Source organism: Zootoca vivipara, chromosome 4, assembly GCF_963506605.1.
Source record: "Zootoca vivipara chromosome 4, rZooViv1.1, whole genome shotgun sequence".
NCBI lineage: Eukaryota > Metazoa > Chordata > Lepidosauria > Squamata > Lacertidae > Zootoca > Zootoca vivipara.
The window spans coordinates 43,192,843-43,219,921 of NC_083279.1; the positions used below are offsets into that span (position 1 = coordinate 43,192,843).

The following is a 27,079-nucleotide window of genomic DNA, read 5'->3' on the forward strand; positions in this document are numbered from 1 at the left end:
CAAGTCAGCATGCTAAGTGTTCATTGGACTGTTTCTTGCCTCCTCCAAAATGTTTAACACCTCCAGGTTTTTTGTACTTGTGCAAACTTTGAGGTTCCTCTAAGACTGATGATACCTTTTTATTGAATGTGGATAACAACAGTAATATAGCCATTTGGATCATTACAAACTAGCACTCAGATAACCAAGATCACTATTAGAATACATATGCAGAAAGATTTCATGCTTTCCTCTTGCAAATTTCAGCTCGGTGACAGGCCACTATCTCTGACCCTCAGCCCACCAATATAATATGGTCTTTTACAGGATTACTGAGATGTTACGTGTTTTGTACATTAAGAAACAAAGCTATAGAAAGCTTAAGTGTTAATGGTATGCTTAGGAACCAGAAGATATTCTACAGAAGAGATCTCTCACAGTTTCCTTAAGGTATTTAAAATGTATGTTAGTACATCCCTGTACTTCACTTCCAGTGCTCTTAAAACAGTTTTCCCTCACATCATATTCCATGCTATCATTATCCTACAGAAAAAAATATTTCAGTGTTGTTCTGGTGTGTGTGTGTGTATATATATATATATATATATATATATGCCGTGTTTCTCCGAAAATAAGACACCATCTTATTTTTTTCCCCCTCCAAAAAACACACACACTATGGCTATGAACATGTTTTTTCCTCCTCCTGCTGCTGTGGCCGGCATTGCTGCTGTGCCTATTACTATGTCTTATTTTTGAGGTATGGCTTATATTATGACTACGTCTTAAAATAGGGGAAACAGTATGTGTGTGTGTGTATATATATATATATATATATATATATATATATATATATATATATGTGTGTGTGTGTGTGTGTGTGTGTGTGTATGCGCATCTATATATCTATTTATCTATCCATCTATATATTATATGCGCACACACATTTAATTATTAAAAACCAATGTAGGTTCAATGCAAAAGATATCTACATATGAAGAGAAAATGACTATACATTTGTATCAGAGTCTCAAATGGGGGACTCTTGCAGAAAGTCCTGTAACACTCTGGTTACTGCAAGTGGCTTCAGTTAAATCTATGCTACAAGCCTAGCACTGCAGATGGCTGGAGTGATACTATACTTTCAGCCCAATAATGATCACAATGAGCCAAGAGAGCCTCATCTGGCTCTATAAAACTGATTAATCTGGCTTGGTTCCTTAGTTTTAGCAAACTGAGCCGTTTTACTTGCTTGGCCAATTGTGAATTATATATAGGCCTACAAGCCGTCAGCCCTAACAAATTCTCAATTCATATTATTTTTTTTTGAAATCTAACTTTTTTGTGAAAATGTGATTATACTTTGAACTGCTTAGGCTGTTCCAACTGAGTTCATCCTGCTAAAGGTGTATTTTATCCATCTGAGATCCAATTAGAAAGAGGCATAGAAATTTTCTGGTTCTGATAATGATATATATATCTGAAATTGTAGTTTTATCTCAATAAATGAGATCTTTGTTTATTATGAACATTTACCTCTATATTATATGTCTACCGGTACAGCTTTAGCTAGCCCAAGCGTTGTTGGTGGATTATGCACAAGCTTACAATGATGATGGAATGATACAGAATTTCATACTGACAGTTACACACAGTGTAAGTTTTGAATCATTTAATTTCACCAGCTGGAAACATGTGTTTTGTGTAACAAGTACTGTTTTGAGACAATTAACCTAATTGTTCATAACCTAATTGTTAGGGACATTTTTTCAGGAAATGGAACTACTTCCCACCTAAAAGTAAGCTTTTTGTATTTACAAGAATTTACATATTGAAAGCTTTACCTCTGTAAAACAAACCGGATATAAACAAAAGGATTGTTATTGCTGAGAAACTTTTAGAGACCTGATTCCATGTTTGCACCTTTATTTTTCATCATTATACTTACTGACAGATACCCACTCTTTAGAGGATCTGCCACTGGAATTTTAGGAAGCATTTTTTTCATCATTATACTTACTGACAGATACCCACTCTTTAGAGGATCTGCCACTGGAATTTTAGGAAGCATTTTTTTCAAAAAAGAAAGAAAGACTAACCTGGGCCATACCATCTGGAACAAGCAATTTAAACAACGCTAAGTCTAATTATTACTTACTTTCTAAAATGCTTCTAATGTCTATGTCTTTTCCATACTAAATATCCTCTTTACAACACAAAACTGCTTGGAGAAATAAATGCATTCATAATTTCCTGTTTAGAGGGAATAACTGAATTTCTATTCTATTAATACTTAGTGCTGTTTGGTGCAACAGAAGATAGGAAAACATCTTGTGTTTACAAGGGAGTGAATGAATTCCCAATTTCCAGAGCACTTTACCAAGAGCAGTGGTTATGGTGATGGTAGTGTTAACATATTAGGAGTCTCTAGGCTGAGAATCAAGTCCAATTCTGACATTACAGGAATGCAGGTTGCCATTCCCTCTGCCCCTCTTGTCCATTATCGGATCAGTATGGAAGCAGAAAGCATGAAACCATGATCAGTAAGCTCTAACCCATTTATTATAGCCAGCACTAGATATTGAAGACCAGGATGTTCCCACTTCATAAAGGCAGGGGAGCACGAGACACCGAGATTTCTCTCTTGGATCTTTTTATTTCAGATTCTGAAGGAGGCAGCAAATGGAGCTACACCAATCAGGGTAAAGAAAGCTGGAGGGGAAGGGGGTTAGGAAAAATATTTCTTATACAAATAGCGGAGCACAATTCTTGACGAGCTATGAAGACTCAGGCCAGGAATCTTAGAAAGAAGATCTAGAAGTTGTGAAAGTGAGTGAGACTTTGAAGAGATTGAAGTTTGGAAAATATATATTTCCCCCCCACATCATACTTCAATCAGGTGCTTATAAACCTGATTTATTACCAAGTATAATATTAATTTATATGAAGTACTGCATAATTTGTATGATTATATTTTTGCAACAGAAGTTACACATACATTTAAGCCATCCTATAATACGCTTTGAAAACATCCCTCTTCAAATGATGAACCACTTCCGCAAAGATAGTATCAAACTGAAATACAAGGTTGTCAAATGAAATCACTGCTCAGAGAGCTTTGAAGTGACATGAATATATAACAAACAACAATCCTCAGAAGAACAGATATTTGATAAAAGGAGCAAACTGATAAAAGAAGGCTGGTATTTCATTTTTAAACAGATACAAATGGTATTCAAGAGATACAGGCCTAATAATAAGTGTTCTACTCACCATGAAATCCTCAAGCCAATAACTTATTTGGCTTTTGTACTGAATACACTTACCTTCACTATGCTCTATTAAGCAATTTAAAAGCTGTTAGACAGTGCCTTTGTTAAGAGAAAATGTGTTTTGCTTTTATCTAAAAATATTATTTGAAACCTGTAGGGCAAAAACCCTGGGTATGCACACTATTAGATTTTTATTTTAAAAAATTTCAGAAAATTGTATTTGTTACCTTAAGAATTTCTTCCCTTTGCTGAGGTTTTTGTGTTTCAGATTCATCCAATAGTATTTCCGCCCGATACATCCAGGTAGTGATGTTAGCAACATTCTGATCAAAATTCTCCATGTGTCTCTGATATGCCTGCATATAAAGGGAATAGAACATATTATTAAGTAATTAGTAGCTGAGACAAAAAGAAAAGAGAATTGGCCAGGGCCATAGAACTGTAAACCAGGTTCCATGAGTGCAGGGGGACTTGTATGGCAAAGTGAAAGGTATTCCAAAAGCAATATTTGATAATGTTTGATAATTATTTTGGTGTCCACAAAGCACTTAAAATAATTCTCTGAAAAAAATCAATCACTGGTTCTCATATAAGAAAGAATCATTCTATTTTGTGTGTGTGTGTGAGAGAGAGAGAGAACACTGTATGCTTAGGGTTGCCATACTCAATAGAGGACAGGACTTCTGTGCCTTTAATTGCCCTGCTCTCTTTTTAGTCTGGAAACCTTAAAGAGAAACCAGCAGACCCTTTGCTTGGAAATTAAACAAAAGGTCTGCTGGATTCTCTTTAAGGTTTCCAGACTCAAAAGAGAGCAGGGCAATTAAAGGCACAGAAGTCCTGTCCTCTACTGAGTCTGGCAACCCTATGTATGCTCATATCAAAAACAGTAACAATATCAGAACAGACAATTGATGAATTGAATAAAATGATACCAAGAGATAGAAAATTTGTTTCTTCTGATAATTGCTATTGCCAAGACTGAAGAAAAAGAGAAAATACAGCATGGGTTTATCTTGTCCTGCTGTTTTCCCCTGGAGAAAACCACTCTCAATCAGAACAAACTGCAATTTGGTTTCCCCCCTTGGATTGACATTTGTCTGATTTAGCACTAAAGAGCAGGTTTTCTCTGAAAAGGAACATGGCAAGGGGAAAACCACTTGGAGTCATGCTTTCTAAGCACAGCACAAGTGGAAGTGTGAATGAGACCTATGCCACAGCTCGGGAAGACTGTGTTGCTCAAATAAGACCAATCTGGCAAAGGCTGCTACCTAAAGCACAGTGGTTCATCATATGAGGGCAGCCACACAGCTTCTAGCAGATCCTGGCATGCCAGTAGGAGTAGCCCATTTAGAAATCATTCCTAGCCTTAAAGATTTTCAGAGTATGGCCACTTTTGTTACTCTTCTGGAACTGACGTTTTAGAACTGATGTAAGAGAAAAATGTCTGTTGGTGGTTACAATAAAATACAGCTTTTCTTATTTATCTACTTTATTCTAGTGGAAATGAGACAAATATATAGCCACATTGATTTTTTTTAAATCAATATTTTACTTTCAGATTTTATTTTCAGATTGAGACAGCCAATGTGCATAATGTGTAGGTTTCATCATGTTTATAAATAATGCATGAGAAACACACCTTTTGGAATCATAACAGAACATTATAAAAACCTTTTATCTTTGTCTGTAATATGATTGTTATTACAGTTGAAACAGAATGATGCAGCTATAAGGAGCAAACATCTGCTGTCAAGTAGACTGAACATATGCTAAGTGAAGTTGGCCATATTATTGAACTGCTGTTATAGTAATAGCAGCAAATTCTAAACATTGCATTGTTGTATTATTTAACTGGCACAATTACCACCTCCCCCCCCCCCGACAAATTGTTTACAATCGCATTTACAAATTCTGATAAGACAGATATATAGGGACTCAGTCAGCAATAAGTCTATCAAAGCTGGAATTTCAAAGCGCCAACAAAATTGTGGCCATAATGGTAGTGATTTTTTTAAAAATGAACAGGGAAGTTCAAATCCCAGCTCAGCCATGAATTTACTGGGTGGGCTTAGGCAAGTTGCTGTATCTTTAACCTTCTGGGCACTAATGGCTCATAGCAATAGTGCCAGCTGCTGCAATTAAAAGTAAAAACTGTTATTCTGTGCATACTAAGTTTTAGCATGCCCCTGCAAACTCACAATTCCAGTTATTTCCAGGCATGAGTGAAACTCAATCTGCAGAGAATTCTTGTATGATATGATTCATTGCGTGGCCACCTCTGCTAATGGCAGTCACAGCTACGGTACATTTTTGGAGGGTGAAGTAAGGTAAAGGTAAAGGGACCCCTGACCATTAGGTCCAGTTGTGAATGACTCATCTCGCTTTATTGGCTGAGGGAGCCGGCGTACAGCTTCCAGGTCATGTGGCCAGCATTACTAAGCTGCTTCTGGCGAACCAGAGCAGCACACGGAAATGCCGTTTACCTTCCCGCCGGAGCGGTACCCATTTTTCTACTTGCACTTTGACGTGCTTTTGAACTGCTAGGTCGGCAGGAGCTGGGACCAAGCAATGGGAGCTCACCCCAGCGTGGGGATTCGAACCGCCGACCTTCTGATCGGCAAGCCCTAGGCTCAGTGAAGTAACAGGGCCTAAAGCCTAACTTCTCTGTGTGTATACAAACATAGCATTTACAATAATAATAAAAAATGCTATATACTATACATGCATAATTCAGTTGTAACAATGTTTATAGACGACAGAAAACAAATGCCTTTCTTATTTTTGCATGGTTGTCTTGATTAGCATTAGCATTGTATGCTTCTTCCTGGTAAACTAATGGGTGGTGAGGAACTTAACAAAAAAACCGATAATGTCATTTAATTACTGGTAATCTCTTATCAACCTTCTGAATGAGACAGCCATCAGATTTTTTTGGAGAAGGATAGATACTCAGCTAGAAGTAATTGCAGTTTGAATGTCGATAGGAAGGTAGAATGTTGGGAATTTAGCTGGACTGTAAAAAAGCTGCTAGGGTGTGATGGAGGATTAGCCATTTTGCTGCCTAATAAAGGAATTTGTTTACTTCCATTATGCTCTGCCTACAGTGGTACCTCTACTTACGAATTTAATGCGTTCTGAACGCACATTCGTAAGTAAAAAAAAAAAAGTAAGTCGAATCCCATAGGAATGCATTGGAGAAAAAATTCGTAAGTTGAAGCAACCCTATCTAAAAATTCGTAAGTAAAAAAAATCCTATCTAAACCGCATCCAGGATGGCGGACGGAGCTCCGTTCGTAAGTAGAAACATTCATAAGTAGTGTTATTCGTAAGTAGAGGTACCACTGTATTTGTAATTGAAATAGATATTCCAAAGACATTCTAGATCTCCATTGCTCTTCTTGCTTCCCAAACAAGCTATGTAGTGCTATTTCTGGAAACAGAAAGTAACAATATGTAATTCTTACCAGCAACAAGTTAAACCACTCTTCAGCTCGAGAAGTTACTGCAATCCAGTTACTACTCAGAAGGCTGAGTTTATCATTCACTATGCTTTCCTTCCCTTTAAGCACTGTCTTCAGCCCTTCTCCCAAATCAGTAATGTTCTTCAACTGAAGCTGGCGTTTTTCAATTTCTAGCTGGGTTGCCTATGAAAAGCATGTGCATAATGATTAAATAAGGAAGAAGAGTTAGGAAGAACATATTATGAACCAACACTCTTATGTTGCATATTACATTGTTAGAAGCAGAGAGGAAAAGGTCTAGTATATTTCAATATAGACATGCATAATACATCGAAAGTGAAATAAATATGTATCTGCGACGAAAGTCCTTTACTTCCCGTCTTATTTTACAACCAACTTCTCAAATTATAAAAGAACCAATGGGGATATCCTGAGGTAAAGTACACCTCCCACTATCCCATTTATTCTCCCTGTAAACCCCCTATAACACTTAGGGTTTAAAGATAAAATGAGAGTAATCTTCCAGCACAAAACGTGGCCAGGTACCTATATAGACTCGGGGCTATAACTAAGACTGTTCCTATGAGTACTCAGATAAGGGTTTCACTTCACTAGAAACTCCCTTACTGTAAAGCTAGCCTCCTTTCTGAGGTAACTTTATTACCATCCAGAACCTGTCTCCTCCTTTAGCGCCCCCCCCTTTTCTTGGTGCACTCTCAGCCACAAACTGACAGTTTAAAAGAGCTCGAGACTGCCCTGGGCAGGAAGGAGGATGAAATAAAGCAAGAAACCCTAGGCCTTACTGGAGTAGTACCAGAAGACAAGCCTAAGAATAAGCAATCTCCATCTAAATAATGCTGCGGCATACCATTGCTTTTTCTTCAAGTGTTCACAGAATTGATATTTTGCCTTGCTAAGTTGCCAGGCTCTGTTTGAGAGGTGTTAGTGACATATCTCTTCATAGCTGTCAAGTTCTCCCCTTTTTTAAGGGGAATTCCCTTATGCTGAATAGACTTCCTCGCTAGAAAAGGGAAAACTTAACAGCTATGTATCTCTTAAGCGTGTGTGTATATCTATGTTGAAAAGTACGTTGATAAGCTCTTCAAAATTTGATTTTGTTAAAAATGAGTTATTTATTAGTGTTGACATTAAATTGTCTCAGCCGATTTAATATGGGCTTAAATCCTGCTTTAAAAATAATAATCAAATATTGCAAGCCAGCCAGCCAACAAAAACAACTCCCCTAAACAACTCCCCATTTTATAGTTGGGTAAATCCACAGATTAGCGAGAAAGCTAACAGCAACTGTAATAAATGCCTATCCCTGAAGACTATTTGGGTTGGGAAGATCTGTTGAGCTTGGTCAGACAAGCTCAGGGTCTATACAGCTTCTTTCCCCCAAAGCTCTTAGGTGTCTGTGAATTTGCTCATTGGTCCCTGGAGTTTCAAAAAAAATTAAGCTCTGGGTGTGTTTATTTGACTCTGTTTGATATAAAATGCATGTCCACGACTTGGAAGGAAAGCAGACTGAAAATAATAACATATTGTGTACATCTGTAGACCTTTTTTTGAACTATAGAAGAACATATCCAGAAAATAATTCAGTCTGGAATAATCCAAGCATTAGCAGCTAGGTAAATTTGTATTCTGAAGCAGGAAGTTGCAGACTCTCACAACATCACAACATGGCAGTACAAATGTAGCATATCAGAGTGTAGGATTTGAACAGAAAGTTTGAGTTAGTCCCATGCAGCCATAAAGCTTATTGGGTGGTCTTGGGCAATTACCCTAGTCTACCTCATAGGAAATAATGGGTTAATTATCTAACCCATGCTGAATTCATTGGAAGTAGAGTAGAATATACATTTGATTTTTAAAAAAGCACAACCCACTGCATTGCACTACCCTGAATTGCAGCTTGTTTTATACTACTATCATATGTCTGCACTTAAACTGATCACAATCCAGCATGGGATCCATGAACAACTGCATGCATGTGAGCACACAAAAGTTTATTGGTATTTTTTTCCTGCAGCAATCCCTCATGCTGGATTTCCATGTATTTTTCCACACACACCCCAATTTAAGTAGCAGTTAGATTTCTGTTTGGCAGAAGGAACTGTTACAGAAGTGAAAGAGAGAGCCTAGTAAGTCCTAACAAGTATGTGTTATTTCCTGTTCCATTTCTCAGTATAAATGTACTTAGTGTACTCTGCACATTCTAGTCTAATTCTAGATTTCTTTATTACTTCTTTACAAAGCACTGATGAAATCTTCACACTCTTAAACAGGAGGACACTGTTGAACCATGGTAAAACTTCAAAAGAAAAAAACAGTTTCCAACAACAGGGACTAGATGTCTCTATCAGTACTGGCAGCTGGTAAATTAAGCAGTGTTTGTGCTTTCAGCAAGCACACTGGAAATCTGAGTAAAATGATGCAAAAGATAAAATCGTATCAGTCATTGCAGCTACTTTCAACATTCAGAGTAGATGATGAACAGAGAACATAACTTTACACTGCTTAATACTCACATAAGCCTTCTAAAAGATGGTGACTATATATCTTAATAATCACAGATAGGATTGTTGTATAAAGTACTACTGTGTTCCTCTTCCCAAAGGATTATGGCAGTTATTTACTTGAAGCATCTATACTGTTTTTCGTAACAGTAATGAAATATGACAATTTCTAATTTATTTGTGTCATTGAAAGAAGACAACACTACCAATTGTGTTTGTAGCATAACTCAATATACAATTCAATATTATGATTGCACATGATATTTGTTACCATTTTATAATGTGAGCTAGAATGTAACAGTAATGCACTTCCAGTTCAAATACAGTAACAGGAGCAAATGGCATAGAGGTTTTCTGGAGAGTACCACCTGCTATTCTAAATTTGAGAACGGGCCAATATTTCTTTAACCGAAATATGAGCCCCAAGAGCCTAGAGCAAATTGTTTATGCCAGTCAAGTGTTCTCTAGCTCATCAACACAATATGAAGCACAGTCTTTCAAAGTGACCCCAAGAGAAGAGCAGGCATTTAACTGGGGAAAGAAGTGACAACATGAGCACTGGGAGAAATGTACCGTGCCAAGTGGTTTAAAGAGTCACAACCTTGTCCTGGGAGAAGGTTAAGATCCTTCCTGAAACTCTTCAGTCTAGAGGTTTGAGGGTTTTTTAGAGGTTAGGGCAGGGCACTCTATGCTCATTCCTGAGTCAAGTACTAACCACCTTCCAGATTCATATAATATGATACACCTCTGTCATTAATGTTTTGGTTTAATGGGGTCTTTTCCTTATCACAGGAGTATTCAGGCAGGAGTATTCAGATCAGTTTATCAGGCTTAGGAAAGCCCACTTTTCTGGCCTTAGCAAAGCCTACTCTAACAAAGTTAAGGGTGTCTGATTTAGCCGATTCAATTCCATTGGCTTTGTTAACTTGGACTGTAAGGAAACATTCTCTTGCCATTAGCTTTCTGCTATAATCACTAAATTATCAGCTCCACTCATGAAAATGCAGAAGAGCGGACAGTACTTTGGTAGGCTAGCAGGTACTTTATAGCAAATTAGCACATTTCTCATGTGTGTGAAATTTTAATGAAGTTTTCCTTTCCTTCTTGATTTTCTTAGTAATATAGGCACCACCTTTTGGTTGCAAGGGTGAGAAATAACAAAATCACTCTACTGCATAACTGCTCTAATCAGCAAACCCCGCACACTAATTATAGAACTTCTGGAGTACCAAAGTCAGTGTTTAATTATTAAAGGAATTCAATTAAAGGAAGGTATTACTATGTTAACTGCAGCTGTGGTATACATATCTAATCAGTATACAAAGGTTAGCTTTTATATGTATACAAATGCATATGGGATGGGATCTGCAGTTTGGTAGAAGTATTATTCATGATTAACGAATAATTACTTTGATTTATTTTGGATAAAGTATGTTCAGTGACTATCAAGCTTGTTCTCAATCATTGAAAATCTGAAATTGTTCTGTCCAAAGGGACAGGGACAGAACTTCACTAAAAGCTCCTATTTTGTGGCAGTAAAACCCTGACAAGTATTGCACAGCTTGGAGGTAGAAACAAATGACCAGGGAACCACAAAGTGGCTCTAAATCAGGGGTGTCAAACTCAAATTCATCGGGGGCCGCATCAGCAGTTTGGTCACCCTCAAAGGGCCGGTTGTATCTGTAGGACTATGTGTCCACTCTTTATTATCATAAATTATTGTCACTGCATTCAATTATTACTGTTTTTTGTAATAATGTAAGTAATAACTAGCTCTGAAAGCAGAAACATAGACAGAATAATGGCAAGTAGATATTCAAATGTGCAATTATTGTACAATTTATTGAAAAATGATTTTTGGTAACTGCACTGGGTGGTGGAGGCTCGCTAGGGTTTCATGCAGGACCTTTGCAGAGCTACTAGTACCTGGAGATGCTGGGGTCCTTCTGCATGCAGGACAGCTGTTCTGCCAGTGAGCCACCACCCTTCACCAAAGGGACTGGCTGAGGTTGACTCACTGGAGCTGCTCTCCTGGTTCCAGGGTTAAAGGGCCAGAAGTATAAAGCAGCATCCTATGTTTCTGAGGAGAGGGAGAGGGAGGGGAGGGGAGGGAGGGAGGAAGGGAGGGAGGAAGGAAGGAAGGAAGGAAGGAAGGAAGAAAAGAGGCAGTGGGAGGGAGGGAGGGAGGAAGGAAAGAGGGGAGAGAAAGAAGAGTAGGAAATAAGGAAGGGAATAAAGAAGGAAAGAAAAAGAAAGAGGGAGAGAAGAGGGAAAGGGAGAAAGAAGGAAGGAAGTAGAGGGAAAGAAAGAATAAGAATGAGGGAGAGGAAGAAAGATGGGAAGGACGGAAGGAAGAAAGGAAGGAAGGAAGGAAGAAAAGAGGGAGCAGGAGGGAGAGAGGAAGGAAAGAGGTGAGAGAAAGAAGAGTAGGAAAGAAGGAATAAAGAAGGAATAAGAACGAGAGAGAGGAAGAAAGAAAGGGAAGGGGGGGTTGCCGCCTTGATTCAGGGCCAGAAAAGAGCGCGAAGGGACCCGACCCCCCCCCCCCCGGCCCCAGCTGTTTGTCGGCGCTTTGTCGGCGCGGCGCTTCAGCAGCAAGGTCCCGCTGCTGGGTCCCGCTGGCTGGGGCGCTCGGCGGGCCACATGATGAGGTCTGGCGGGCCGGATTTGGCCCCCGGGCCTTGTGTTTGACACCCATGCTCTAAATGGACAGAGACTGAATTGAAGCCTCTATTGTGAAAAGTCTATATTACTTTCGTTGCTCTGTGTGATTATACTGAACTAACACTGTTCAGTTCTTTGTTGCAGGAACTTATAATTACCTCTCAGAGTTGATACAGCTACAAGTTTGTAAGAGGAATGGCTTCCGGGTTCAGCGCCAGCGTCGATCGGCGGGGCTTCGTCTCGTCTCCGAGACGGCCCGTCTCTGCTAGGAGTGGGGAGGGCAGCGAGAGCGACGCTGCGCCCCTTAGAACCTCGGGAAGGGCGTCCCGAGGGCAATTTGCTCGGCACAGACCCAATCCGGACTCCCCAACTCTTCGGCTAGCTCTAATAAGAGCTCCGGAGCGAGGAGGGTAGAAGTCGCGGGGGCCATTTTGAGCGGCAACGTTATTCTAGCAGGGAGAAGCTTCAAGCCGAAGGCGGAGAGCGCTGGATTCTTCCGAAAATAAAATGATTGGAAAAGACTGTAAGTAACCTCATGATTTGGATTATTATAAAACAATTTGGATCTGGGAGAGAGGGGAGAAAAGAGGAAGCCACCCCCCCCCACGGCAACAAAAGAGACAGTAAATAGAAACCCGAGGCCATAAACAGAAGATTTACAATTCAAAGGATCCCTCAAAGGCATCAAAGAGAATCTCCCCTTTGATGCAGGGTGAAAAGGGGAGAGAGACTGCGGTTTATGACTGCTCTGCAATAAGAGGTACAGCCTAAGAAAAAAAACCTTTCCACTCGGGAGCCGGCAGCCCAGACAACCCAGTGAGTTGTCAGGATTTATGAGTCAAATTTTACTTCACTTTGTATTTCTGGACTTTGTGGAATCTCTTTTTTGGCTTAAGTGTTTGTGAAATGTGAGTTCGAACTTTATTGTTAATAAGACTTGAAGAATGCAGCCAGCTTGTTAAAATGGAGTCGAAAAATAAACTGTGATCATATTCCACCCCACGTGACAAGTTTTGACCTTGGCAGGACTGAAATATGTCAACAAAAAAGTGTTCCCCTGAGTTCCAGCGGTCTGTTTTGACCTTAATGTGGGAAACAAGAATAGAGTTATGTCAAGAGGAGACACGACGGCAAGAGTTACAGGAAAAATTCCAGGAGGTGATGGCGGAATATGATTTTTTAGGAGATGAAGCTTTGGACACTGAAAAAGATGAATGTGAGAATGACAATGATGGGGAAGGAAAAGAAGAAGATGAGGATTGTGATGATTCAACACAAAATGAAGCACACCACGAAAAAAATGATGACTCTACTCTACAAAAAGTTGGATGGAGTGCCCTGCTTTTGAGGGGGGCGCGATTGGTATCATTGGAACTCCAGAACGCCCACAGGGAAGAAGGAAAAAATATGCAGAGAAGAGAAGAAATTCAGGGGTCCTGTATGGTGGCCTGGATGACAAAAGACTGTAAACAGGGGGTGGGGTGAAGGGAAAGTGATGTTGTGATTAAGGATGGATTAACAGGTTTATAACTGGTCTGCTGATTTTGGAATTTGCTGGATTGGGGGGGGAAGCCGGCAATCGGGGATGTAAGGTTAAATTGAGAATAGTTATAGTTTTAAAAGTGAATGGATTTTGGAAAATGTGAAAATATGGAGGCTTATAGAGGGAGAAAAAACAAAAAATTAGGCACGGGAAGAGAAAATGGGAGTTTGATTTCTCAGTGATTTGAATATTAGATGAAAATGTTAACAATTGATTTATAAGTTGTATAAGATGCAAAGGTGTATTTTTATAAAGTAAGAAACTGTTGCAGATGATAAAAAAGGGATGAAAACCGGGGAAGGGGGGGGAGGGGAAGCCCACAAAATATGGTTTTACAACTATGAATGCAAGAAAATTTTTTTGTTTTGTATTGTTTTTTCTTTTTTCTTTTTTCGCTCTTTCTTTTTTTTTCCCCCCTTTTTTCTATTTCTATTTTTCTCTTTTTTTTTTTTTTGGTATGACAATAGATGGTTGGATGGATGTCCTCCTGCGTACTGCCCTGGTTTGCTGGAGCTCCCTGGTGGCAGGGGGGGGCTTTGGGGTCAGGGGAGGGGGGGGAGGACAGAAACCCAAGCATAAAATGGACCATCTCTGACTGTTCACATACATGGGATACTTCTGTGGCAGGGGAGGACCCATGTGGGTGGGTAGGAAGGAGGTGGAAAAGGGGTTTAAGTATGTACCTTTTTTTTTTTTTGCTTTTTTGTATTTTGTAAAATTAATAAAAAGTATGTTCAAAAAAAAAAAAGTTTGTAAGAGGAATTAAAGTGAGGAAGGGGTAGGAATATAGACTACTACTCTTCCAGGCAGAACTAGGAAGAACAATGACTACATGAACAGTGATCCTCCTCAATGGAAAATAAGTGCCATATATTCCTTTAGTAGCTAATTAAAAATAAAACACATCCTAATTATTTTTCTAGCATTAGTTCTTTACAATAAAACTGATCTTTGAAATTAAGGCAAACATTAGATGGCCTGCTTAAAATGTTAATGAAGAAACTAGCATAAAATGACAAGAGTGCTTTGCAGTCTTTTAATGTCTCAACACTTAGAAGATGCTAATTCACTAACACTGTACTAAGGTCTCCTTTTAAGCCCGGGAAAAAATGGAATCTTTCAAAAAGTTATAGAAAAGGGTATGCGGGGTTATTTTTCTTTTGAATTATTCCTCTCCTCCTTTCTCTTATGAGTATGATGTGGTACCTGATATGTTAAATTTTGGACACTAACTTCTTTTGTCTCAGTGTATCACCAGTATATATCACTAACCGTATATATTGTTTACAACTTTTTTGGGGTGCAGAAGTATTGCTGTGACAGCGAGATAACTCCAGACAAACATATGTGAGTTTACAAGGAAAGAAAATATATATTATTACCTTGCTCCAGGCGACTTCAGCATCTAAATTGATAGGCATGCCTTCTACTGCTGATCTCTTTGTCAGTTCTGAATCTGTCACTGCCAGCCATTCTGTCAGAGCATTCATTTCCTTTCTCAGTTTCCGAGATAATTTCAAACATTTCTCCAGTTCTTGCTTTTTTTCAGTCACCTGCAGAAGGGGGAGGGGGAATGAAGAGCCAAACCTCTAAATGCTTCACCACCCTAAGTGCTACTGAGACGGATGCTCATATTTCTGGCAGTAGTTTTTCTCCTGGTCAAAAGATTCCACCATCAAGTCCCCATGATTGTAGAGGTCATCTACCCTCCGTTTCACATCTACAGTTCCCAGAAATGCTAAATCTTTTTATAGCAAACATATGACAAGAATACACCTCAGAACATTAGCCTTTTTCATTACACTGTAGATTACATTCTTTTGTCAGTACTAGATTGGCATTCTGCTTATAGCAAACCAACTACGTCACACTGAAACAAAAACAGAATGGCTAGATAAATTATAATTTGCAAAGCTAGCTTCAATAAAAGAAACAAAATGAAGATTAAAAGTATGCTTTAACTCGGTGCTCTTTATGCATATTTAAGTACACTGCAGTCATGTTTTATGTCCTTTTAACGCCAACCTTCAGAATTTATTGATTCAATAAAAGTTGTTTTCATCGAGCTCAGCCTGCAACTCCTGTCTCTTGTTCATTTTATTTTTATTTTCTTTAAAGGAATTTTTAAACCACAATATTTAACATCTCTAAGTGATGTGCAAAAATATAGACTTCAGAACAGTATCAAAAAATAGATAGAGCAACAGAAACCTAGTAACAACCAGTTGTCTGAATCCACCTGTGGCGTAAGGAAGAGCTTATCTTGCAGCAGGCACCAAGAATGATGAATCAATGCTGAAGAGAAGCAATCAAAGTAGCAACTCTTCAAACACAATTTGTTATCAGAAATTATAATGAAAATGGCCATTTATTTTTATTTTGCTTTTTGTTATCGTACCCACCTGAATTCTCTTTTAGTTTAACTTCATACTTCATTGTTTTGAAATGAGACAACGGCTTAGTTCCATTTTCATTCCATTCAAAGAAGCTTCCACCCATATAAACTGAATGACAGGTTCATATCACACGCCCAACACCTGTTCTTTTGACCCTTACCCATCACACTTAATAAAAGCTATCCTGGAGGAAGTTACCATGTGGGTCCAGGGAGTCAGGTGCTTCTCAAAAGTCCCTCCTTGCACCTAGAAGTACTTAGTAACTACCAACTAGTTGCAAATCTCCTTTTTTGGGGGGAGGGGGTAAGGTGATTGAGATAGGTTCAAAAGAGTCCTCAGCATTTAACAGATTAAAGCAATGCAAAAAGACAAATGAATAATCGCCTCCCCTTTAGCCTCAGTAGCTTGTTGTTAGCACCCTTGGGAATTTCTGATCCATGGGCGTACGCTTATGACATGGAAAACTGCACTATGTAAATACTTTTGATGCAACTTTCAGTATGTGTTTAACTACTACTGAGCTTATTCCCCCCCCATTCTTTTTCATATATGCATAGTTAATGCAAAAAGCTGTTGATAGTTGAAGTTTAACATTTCCACACTATTTATTAGAGGGGGAAATCTGGTGTCTTTTGCATAGTAGTAGCAATGCAACCTCTTGCATATTTCACTCAGAAGTAAGTTTGCTGGATTCAACGGAGCTCAGTGCTTCATTCAGTATTATATAAGACTGCAGCCACAGTCCATCCTGGTTGTTTTGCTTTTGGGACAAAGGGAACATATGAATTCTAATGGGACTGTTTATTACTAGAAATGAAAATTTTGAAATAGTTAAGAGCATACAAAACTATATACAAGTGGTGCTTCATTGAGTTTAGAGAAATAATGACAGGTGCATATACATATATGCATATATGCATATATGCATATATATATACATATGCATATATATACATATACATACATACATACATATATATATATATATATATATATATATATATATATATATATATGCTCCCCTCCCCCTATTTCAAGTAGGAGAGTTAGAAGAATTGTATGGTTAGGTGTAAACTATAATGGGTACCGTAATATCACTTTATTTCCCCATTTTCGTTTTACATGTTATAAAAGAAATGTAGGAAATACTGCCATCTTAAGGTCTTTCTTTTTTACACAGTTAACTCCGTTTATCATTTCATCTCACAACAGTTGAACCAAAGTACACATTACATGACTGTTTGTTTGTTTGTTTGTTTGTTTGTTTAAAGCAGGATTAGTTTAGAATTTGGTTGGAGGAAGGGCTGATGGTAAAATGCTGTTTTCTTCATTCGTCAATTATCAGGTTGAAATGACCCTGTCCAGGATGCTTTTTCACCTAAGGGAAAACATATACAGGCTCTTCGTATCTTCCCTGTATCGTTCCATTTCAGGGTGATTAGTTTTAGACTAAAAACCTAACAGAGTGAGAAGGATTAAGTAGCCTTATAAATGATGGAGCAGTGAAAATGCACACATTCCCTCTTCCTATGCTTCCTTATACTGTCTTCACGCCTCCAATAACTTTCTCCTATGCAAACCAAAGATTACACACATACTCTACCCATTTTCACTTGTTGTCCCATCCATAAGGCTCTTTTCACTGCCATTAAAATCCTCATTTAAAATGACATATTTCACACTGGCATGTGCTACTTAATTTTGCATTTTCCTATTCTACTCCTGTTTTCTTGACTGTAGGCCGTGGGGGCAAAACCTGCATTTATTTATTTTTTAATAGAAAGTATCAAGTATTTGCAAGTCCTCTTGAAAACCATCATCCTGAATACGAAGGCCAGTCCTCCACATATCTAATTCTACACTTAGAAATGTCACATAATATAAAAAAGAGAATATTGGTTCTCCTATGGGTCAAATATCTTTTTGGAGGATGCATGTTTATCCTATCTTTACACAGTATATAATAAAGCACTGTTATTATCTGTTGTGCTTGACATATATTTCATGTTAAATATGTTCTCCATTTTCTTCCACTTGAATATGAAAAATAAATTTGGACAGAAATTTTTAAAAAAATCTAGCTACCAGTTATGTCAAAGGGATGTAATGAATTTCATATAAGATTCCACCTTAGCTGAAATGATATTGCTTAGTTACATTATTTCAATATATAATTGGGCTGCTCTGAATAGTCGGTTAATAGAATTGTTTCTTACCAAAAAAGGAAAGACAAATAAAATCAAGTTAAGAGAGAAAAATAAAATAAATTACAACAAAATGGATGATATATATTTCGCTTTAGCACTGAAAAGTGTAGAACATACCTTGGCACCCAAATCATTATATTGTAATTTCAAAGCTGTTAGCCTTTCATCCAGTTCTTTTGGGTTCTCCGTTTGCTGTTTTTGCACAATCTGACGCCCAGTTTTTATGACTGTTTCCACTTCAGATTTCACTTCACTAAGAGTTTTATACAATTTCTAGCCAACACAGAAAGGGAAATGTTTAATTTCACTGAAATTACACTGATTTTTTGTGAAATGTCATAGGTGTAGTCAAATAAGATGTCTTACATGTGAACTATTATTGCATTGTAAATACTCACCATACAGTGATCAAGCTGCGATTGCACTGCTTCCTGCTCGACACTCCTCAACTCCAACTTCGGCACTTGCGATTTCACTTCATCTAAAATTATTTTACATTCCTGTAAGCGCTGCTCAAAATTGGCTGGCTTTTGGAACAAGCGAAACTTCAAGAAGACATCTTGTAGCTTTTTCTGAAAATAATATATGTGATGAAAGGAAGAGGGGTACAAAGTATGCAGATTAAGTCATTATGCTAATACAGTCACGGTCATGATTTTATGAAGACTTTTAAAATAAGGGACAGAGCAGTCCATACTGAGGAGAAACTTGGATATTTCCTTTATTTTTCTCCTGAAAGCATGTCTTGGCAGCTTAGCAAGCAATTACACTGTGCCCTCCTGTGTAGTTTCCTTCGGATTGATAGCAAGTTCCCAAGAATTTAAAGAATGCTACTTGCTAGGTCATTTCACACAAATGACCAAATAGGTTGTAATATTGAGTTGCATTTCCTTAGAATATTTAGTCTTCAAGTGTATTATTAGTTTCAGGTCATATTCAGGCAACCCTGTATTGGGAAAATTTTAATATCTAATGTTTTACCATTTTTTATGTGCTGTAAGCCGCCCAGAGTGACTGGGGAAACCCAGCCAGATGGACAGGGTATAAATAAAATTATTATTATTATTATTATTAGGCAACATAAGTTATTTATGCACAGTGTGTGCATTTTGGAAAAAAAGAATCCAATGGTAAGATGCACATGAATAGCATTTTTTTTCTTTTTAACAGGAATCGCCACCCACTGCACTACATTAGAGTAAGCTTGACAGAGCAGATACAAAATAGTAGATATGAGTTATCATCTTTAACCACTGGCAAAAAAATTGAAAAAGTTAATGTAGCTTTCCATAAAAGTATGGTTTTGTTAGTTTTCTTTTTCCCCAAACCTGAAGGTTGGGGTAAAAATAAAAATGCTCATGGTAAATCAGCTGGCTTGCACAAGGTCTGTGAAATGTTTCATACTGTTAAACTTTGGAAGTCCCTCCGATAGGAGACAGTGGTGACCACTAACTGGATATCTTTAAAAGTGAATTGGACTAATTCATGGAGGATAAGGCTACTAATGTGGGACGCAGGTGGCGCTGTGGGTTAAACCACAGAGCCTAGGGCTTGCCGATCAGAAGGTTGGCAGTTTGAATCCCCGCAATGGGGTGAGCTCCCGTTGCTCGGTCCCAGCTCCTGCCAACCTAGCAGGTCGAAAGCACCTCAAAGTGCAAGTTGATAAGTAGGTACTGCTCCAGCGGGAAGGTAAACAGCATTTCCATGTGCTGCTCTGGTTCGCCAGAAGCGGCTTAGTCATGCTGGCCACATGACCTGGAAGCTATACGACGGCTCCCTCGGCCAATAATGCGAGATGAGCGCGCAACTCCAGAGTCGTCCGCGACTGGACCTAATGGTCAGGGGTCCCTTTACCTTTACCTTTAAGGTTACTAATGGCCACTAGTCAGAGGCAGTAATGCTTCTGAATACCATTTGCTGGAAAATGTGTGTGTGTGTGTTTGTGTCTTGCTGTTATGCTCAGGTCCTGTTATGCTTGCAGGTTTCCCACAGGCAACTCGTTTGCCACAGTGAAAACAGGGTGATGGACTAGATGAGTCTTATCCAGCAGGATCTTCTTATTTTGGGAATTATTATTTGGAATTATTACGGTATTATAGACAGTAGTTTTTTGAACCTGCTCCTTAAAATTACTGTCCATTTCAAAAAATGTTTGCCATCAGGCGTGCTCTTCAAGCAAACAGTAAGCTTAAAACTCTCTTTGGGTTGCTGATCAGGCCTCACAGCTAAAAAAAAATTCTGACCGAAGCATTTATTTTTGTGGCAGAAGGGTATTTGTGAAGTTGAAAACAACAAGAAGAGGTTTTTCAAAAATGTATGGTTTGCATTAACAAAAGCATCCGTTCTGAATTTCCTGAAACAAGGCACTTCAACCCTACACATTTTTTATATATATGCTGGTTTTTCCTTGGTTTCATTGTAAATCATATAATAATGTTATAAGCTAAGCAAGCAGGACTTTCTTCCTCCCTCCCCCCAAAAAACATCAACCACCACCCTGTGGATAGAAAGTATAGCTGTTTCACAGGTAATCAATGATTGCTTATTTTGTTTTGTGTATTTTAAAGAAGGGATTCAAACTAAGTATGTAAAAGAAAGTCAATTTTACAAACCTGTGCAATATCGATTTGGGAGAATATCCTTTTGGTGGCATCCTTACCCCGGTTCCGTTTTTTCATTTCATCCAAACTAATCTCATGGCTTGTCAACTCTGATTGAATTTTCTGTTTGGCGGAAAAAAAAGATGTGTTTAAAATCAAAGTAGATTATTTTGACAGGGAAATATATAAGATCCAGGCTCTGGAATAAATCATATGAAATTACTAAGATTGTGACACTGTCTTGTGCTCCACTTGGTATACTCTTCTTATTGCTTGAAAATGATAGTAACTTTTATGCCCATTTGGACATAAAACAAAAAAATATAACTTGGTTCCATATTTTGAAGAAAAGAACAATTTAATTGCATTGTAGGTACATAATAAAGGCTTCTTCATCTGTGTTACAATTCTCATCCCTACAAAAATGAAATATAACTATAGAAACAATTAAATGTGAAAAAAATGGGGGTTTATAGTAGAAGAAGTGGTTTTCAAAAAATAGTTTTTTAAAAAAGCACGATAAACACACACCACTCTGAAGCAAGTATATAAAAGGTAAAAATCTCAGTGATTTTTCCAGCAACTATTTCTGTCTGTTATTTCCAATAAGAACCAGCGATTGGTGAAATTGCTCCAATGCAAATTTTAACACCTCATGATAGAGTAGGCTCATAAGAAGAAACCAAGTGTCTTGCACAATACTGACCAATGCAATGCCACACAATACAATTCATATCCTACACACTGAGATGAGCTAATTTAGACCAATTCAAACCAATTTATGTGGAATTTGTTGGAAATGAATATCTGCTAGTGGATGAACTGCTAAACAATTACCAGAGAGAACAGCTATACCAGGAAATATCTGGCAGCTTTCTTTCTCATCAAGATGAATATTAGGGACCATTACTGCAAAATGTGGGAAGAAAATCTGTCAGAAGGTTTTATCTAGACCACATTTTAATCAAATCAGCAATTCTCTCTCTCTATTCCCTGGAAGTACAAGGCTAAAGCTGGCTATATCTTCTGTCTAAGAACATAAAGTCTGTAATTCCATTAACGTTACAAATAGTAGTTTTGTTAACTGAAAATGAACAGATGTGGTAAAAGCTAGAAACTGTAAGAATTTTGGCTTTTTCCTCATATGCTCATTTACTATACAGGCGATTTTATCCACCAGCAGTTAACATGAATGTGGAGGGGAGTCTGACAAGCACGTGGGGACACTCCCAATCTTGCAGCACACTCTGCCCAGCACTATTTATCGAGATATTTATGGAAGGAGAGGATAGACACACCAAGAAGTTCACATAGAAGACAACAGTCTCTTTTGCATGTCCCTTTCTTCTCCACCTTGATCTTGGGGTGATGGGGCAGGGTAGAGTCAACGGTTTGATTTAAACATGAAGCTGGACATGTAAGAAAAACGTACCCATGCAGTGCTCTATGCGCCTGGTGTCTCATTTAAAACAGGTTGCCTTGCCTGAAGTTGCAGCATTAACACTTTAGAGATCTATTGCCTAGGTGGACACATTCTGGCATACAGACACACAGATAAATTCTTCTTAGTTTTCTACTCAACATGCTTAAAATGGGGTGGGATATAGTGAAATAAAGCCCCTATGTGACTCTTCCTCTGCTTTCACTCTTGTCCATGACCAAAATGGGAAATAGAAGATAAAAGGGGTGGGTGTGGGGTTAGAAAAGTAGAAGGAAGAAAAGTCTCTTCCTTGTACCCTTTTCGGTCAACCCTGGGAGAATATACAGGGTTTGTAATGGAAGGAGAGGGGTGCACACTTCAGGAGGAAGATTTAGCCCATGTGATTGTCAGTTGACAATTCATACTTGGCATTGTATAATAAAGTATTATAAAGTTTCCAATCAGTCAGTTAATCAGATGCATATGAATTATTAGCACATACACATATTTTCATGTATGTTCAAAATAAAATAAAGCTTCTAGAAATTGGACAAGTCTAGCTACTGTGATTAAACACAAGCACATTTGGTTTATCAGAGATGGACAAAACAAGCCCACAAATGATATGGAATAACCCACCCATTAGAATATTTTATGTATGCATAAGGAAAGATGGAAACTATCTAACATGCTACAGAGAAGAGGAGACAGAGAAGAACTTTTTTATTGCTATTGTGGCTGTGATGCATTTACAAAATGTGGTCACAAATAGAAAGAGAATTAACAAAATTTGACATTATGCTTCAGGGGGGAAGGACACAAGCATATTGAAAATGGTTCACCAGTTACTGTATATAAAGTTAATTGATTAAAAAAAATATTAGAGGAGGGTCCAGGTAGAGCACATGCATTACAGGCAAAAAGGTGGTAAAGATGGTTGTATTGCCAGTCAGTGCAGACAATGTTGAGCTGTATGCCAATGTAATACCTGCAGTTTTCAAGGGATTTGAAGTGGTTTCATGTGGCTGGTTTTATTTCCCCTACCCAATTTATTATTTTGTTTCTTCAGATAAACTGAAAGGTACTTTTTAAGTAATAAAGGAAGACAAATATTGTATTTTACAATGACTGCACTTCAAACCAAAGCCACTAGGTGAATATGATGTCCAATCAGGAAACAACAGAACTCATTGTCAACATAAATCTTTAGCAAAAGAAACTGAATTAACCCTAATCAATAGCATAGTGGTTATGGAGCCCAAAAAATATTAGAGACTTGTTCAAATGATCATTGATGCATCCTTAGGAGATTATTTTTATTTTTTAGTGAAGAATATAGTTGTTTGAGGAAAATAACTGCTGCATTAAATGCAGACTGATCTTATAGCATACCTGCCTTCCCACTCAAAAATGGGATTGAGCTAGAATCATATTTATTAACTTTGACACATCTGTTTATCAAAGTCCTTGTAAGACTTCCTTGAAAATCACAAATTATGTTTTGCAGAACAATCATTGATGTCTGAAAGCCACCATTTTAACATAAGGGAAGGGTTTTTTAAATTCAAAATATAAACTGTGCATTCATCTTAAAATTCTTCTTAAATATTCAACCCAATTCTGTGTTTCATTTTGGCTAATGTATCCTTCCTTACAAATACAATTAATGAAAGTTACGCACTTCAAATATGTTCTTAAAATGTGAAGCAAATATTGACAGACACAAAGCTAAGGAAGGAAGGATGTGGCAATATTTTTTATTTCATTTTTTATGAGATTATGGCTCCAATCCTATACAGTACAGTTTCCTGGGAGTAAATCCCACTGAATTCAATGGGGCTTACTTCTGAGTAGACTATATGGGATTGTACAAGCATGTAACTATCCAGTATCAATGATTGCATAACTCATTAACTATTTATGGGATATCTAATCTGCTTTACTAAGATTTTAACTAAAAGTAGTAAAGATGATGAGTCATTTATGGCATGATAAAAATAGCACTATAGGGAGTTACAGTATTCATGTTGTTGCTTCAAGGTTACAGCACAACCTTTACAAACATTTAATGAGTTTATATTAGTGTCATAAAATAAATCTAAAAACATGAATTTGCTGTAAAATAAAGGTGACCTTTTAAATATTATATTACTATGCACATCTGTATTCCAGTAAGAAGTTTTGCAAGAAATGGGTTGCAAATGAGGCTTCCTAACCCCAGCTGCTGAAAATTCTAGAAATCATCTAGAATGGAAAAAGCCAACCAAATTAAAGGAATCATACTGACCACTTTAATGATAAAGCTATTTAAAGTCCACAGGACTCACCTGTGCTTCTTGAGGTACTTGTGCTGCATCAATTCTGTCCGCAATATAACCAGTTAACTGTCGATCAATGAAAGCAAGAGACTCTTGAATTAGCTGAAGGGTTTTGTCAATCTCTTGTGCAGAGTGGATACTTTGTTCAAGAACCTTTTGTCTCCTCACAGCCTGAAAATTAAAGGAAAAAGAGTATTAGCCATTCAATTTTTCTTTAATGCTGTTAAAAACACACAGGTTTTAGTACAAATTGGAATTTCATACTGATACACAACCACCTTTTTGTAAGATAAATTTCGCCTTTTTTTGCCAGCCATTTTGTTTTTTGTTTTAAATAAGTAACCACAAAACTCAAAATCCCCCAAAATCCTCTAAATAACCAAATCAAAGTGAGGAATTCTATAGTGAGTAGAAGACTGCAAAACTAAGTCCTGCCATTAGATAGTTTTGTTCATTCTGAAGCCTCGGGCGGCTCCTGATCTCATTAATATATGTCAGGAGATTTCCTTTGGTCAGAACAAAGTTGCCGTCATCATAGTCCACTTACAGATAATCCACTGCAACAAGTGAGAGGGATGAAAGTGCTGTTTATAAAACAAACTCTCACATAGGATATAAATAGTTTCTTAGAGCCTGGATTAAATGGTAGTACTCCCAGGAATGATTAGAACGCTTAAGTTTTGTCTTGACTCTTTATGGTTCACTCCTCACCTTATTACAAAAACTGGGGAAAGCAAGAGTCAGACTGTTCCTATTACTACTATAGCAAGTCACATTACTTTAAGCCTGCCCTATGGCATTAGCGGAACCCTGCAATATGGTTACTAAGACCATCTTTGGTTTTACATTTCCCTTTGCCCCTCTTTTCATACTTAATAGTTTAAGATGATGACACATGAGATTTTCAGCTTAGTTCTTCACCTTCTTTCATATTCTGCCTTCTCATAATTTAGTTTTATCTGCATTGACTCTGCATTATTCATTCTTTTAATAGGCTATAAACCTAACATTTCTATTCACTCAATAAACCTGGAGGTCAAGTCACACTACACATTAGAGTTACCAGTTATATTTCCAAGGCCATATCAAGTGTAACCTTGAGGTCAAGGACTCGAAAGTAATGTTATGAAAAAAACCACTATTTTATAAAAGCATTCACCAACAGGGAACAGAACAGCTGGACGGCTTTTGTCATTTCTTTTCCTGTGATGGTTCATAATGGAATGTAGTGAATATGTCTTACTCACATAGCAACAAATTGCTGTGCGCGTTGTAAAACAAACATGGATTTGGGTGGTGATGGTGTTGTGAAAGCTCACTTTTATATCTTTCTTATATCCTGGGACACAGGACAGGATTACCTCAGCCACTTCAAATGTTCTGTCATACATGCACACTGTATACGGTACTAATAATGCTTTAAAAAACCCATCTAGTTCCTTTGTAATCGTCCAATCGTCAATAAACCACAGAAAAAGGATAAATGACTCAATGAAAATATATATATATCATTTTACATAATAATGAGGGTGTTTTTCAAAGGGAGAATATTTAATTACCAGTGTTTTTGATTCCTCCTGCCAGCTTTATCCACAATGAGGCAACACACTGGTCACAGAAGCATGCAGCAGTCCTACAAGTGTCAGGAGCTGGCCAACTCCTTTGTTAATGCTAATTAACACAGAGAGTGATCATGTGGATTGTTGGCTGGAATCAGAAAGGAGCGCCTTTGGGGGTAAGAATTGTGATGAGGGTTTATCAATGTCCTGTGTTATGCTAATTGATTATTAGGAGGGTTATGTGGAACTGGAGGGACTTGGATGTTCAGAAAGAAGGGGAAAGATTATTAAACTAAACGTGGTGCTTCGGCCCTTGGGAATTTGATGTTCTCATCTAAGCCAATGCCTGAAAATTTTAAATCTTTATCTTTCCACATTTGCTGTCTTTGAGGACAGCCTCCTTACATTCCAACCCCCACCCACTGAACATAACAACTCGCAGTTCAGGTTGTCAAAGAACTATTGCATGATGGCTTCCTGTGCAAACAGGTTGGTTGGGCAGAAAATGGGTATAAAACACTTTCTATCCCATGCTTTCTTTGTTTCCCCTTTTCTGCTATCCCCTTGTTTGCTGTTGCCCACCTGTACAGCAGTGCTGTGTGCAGCCAATATTTCCTTGGGCAGGGAGGGCAATGAAGGTCAGTTAGCAGGTATATGGAAATGCTAGCTAAGAAAGCATTATTTTTTCTTAGTCCATGCTGATTCTGTACTCCAAGTATTCTTAAACTGATTTATTTTATTAGACATCTTATACTGCATTGGGTTTTAGGATTCCTCTTTTGTTTTTGTTTTTTATTCCAGATAAATTTTGCTACCTTCTAGTGTGAGGTTCACAAGGGAAAATACTTTGTTTTTCCACTTGTTTTCATGTTAATGTTCCATTTCTTTTGTTTTCTATTTATTGAATTTATTTCCATTTATTTAATTTAACTTACAGACTTTTCAAGAAATATTCATCCCAACACAAAGCAATGTACACACACACACACACACACACACACACACACACACACACAACAAACAAACAAACAGTAATTACTACTCAGATAGACCATCTTGCCAAAGCCACCTCCCCCCCTTACTTCTCACCAAAACTGCATTGCCCCTTCCCATAAATTAACCATACCAAAAACAAACA

General features: G+C 37.8%; 1 protein-coding gene across 11 annotated transcripts in view; it reads right to left on the reverse strand.

Annotated features, from left to right (window-relative positions):
- The window catches only part of DMD (dystrophin), a 1,020,507-nt gene that overhangs the window by 561,546 nt on the left and 431,882 nt on the right, over positions 1-27,079 (reverse strand). For all 11 annotated transcript variants that reach the window (XM_035114377.2, XM_035114375.2, XM_035114388.2 and 8 more), the window contains 7 exons: positions 24,392-24,553; positions 20,657-20,767; positions 18,443-18,616; positions 18,162-18,317; positions 14,824-14,994; positions 6,716-6,895; positions 3,479-3,607 (listed from right to left, as the gene is read on the reverse strand). In XM_035114377.2, coding sequence (XP_034970268.2) covers positions 3,479-3,607; positions 6,716-6,895; positions 14,824-14,994; positions 18,162-18,317; positions 18,443-18,616; positions 20,657-20,767; positions 24,392-24,553 — 1,083 coding nt within the window. The remainder of the gene's footprint in view (positions 1-3,478; positions 3,608-6,715; positions 6,896-14,823; positions 14,995-18,161; positions 18,318-18,442; positions 18,617-20,656; positions 20,768-24,391; positions 24,554-27,079) is intronic.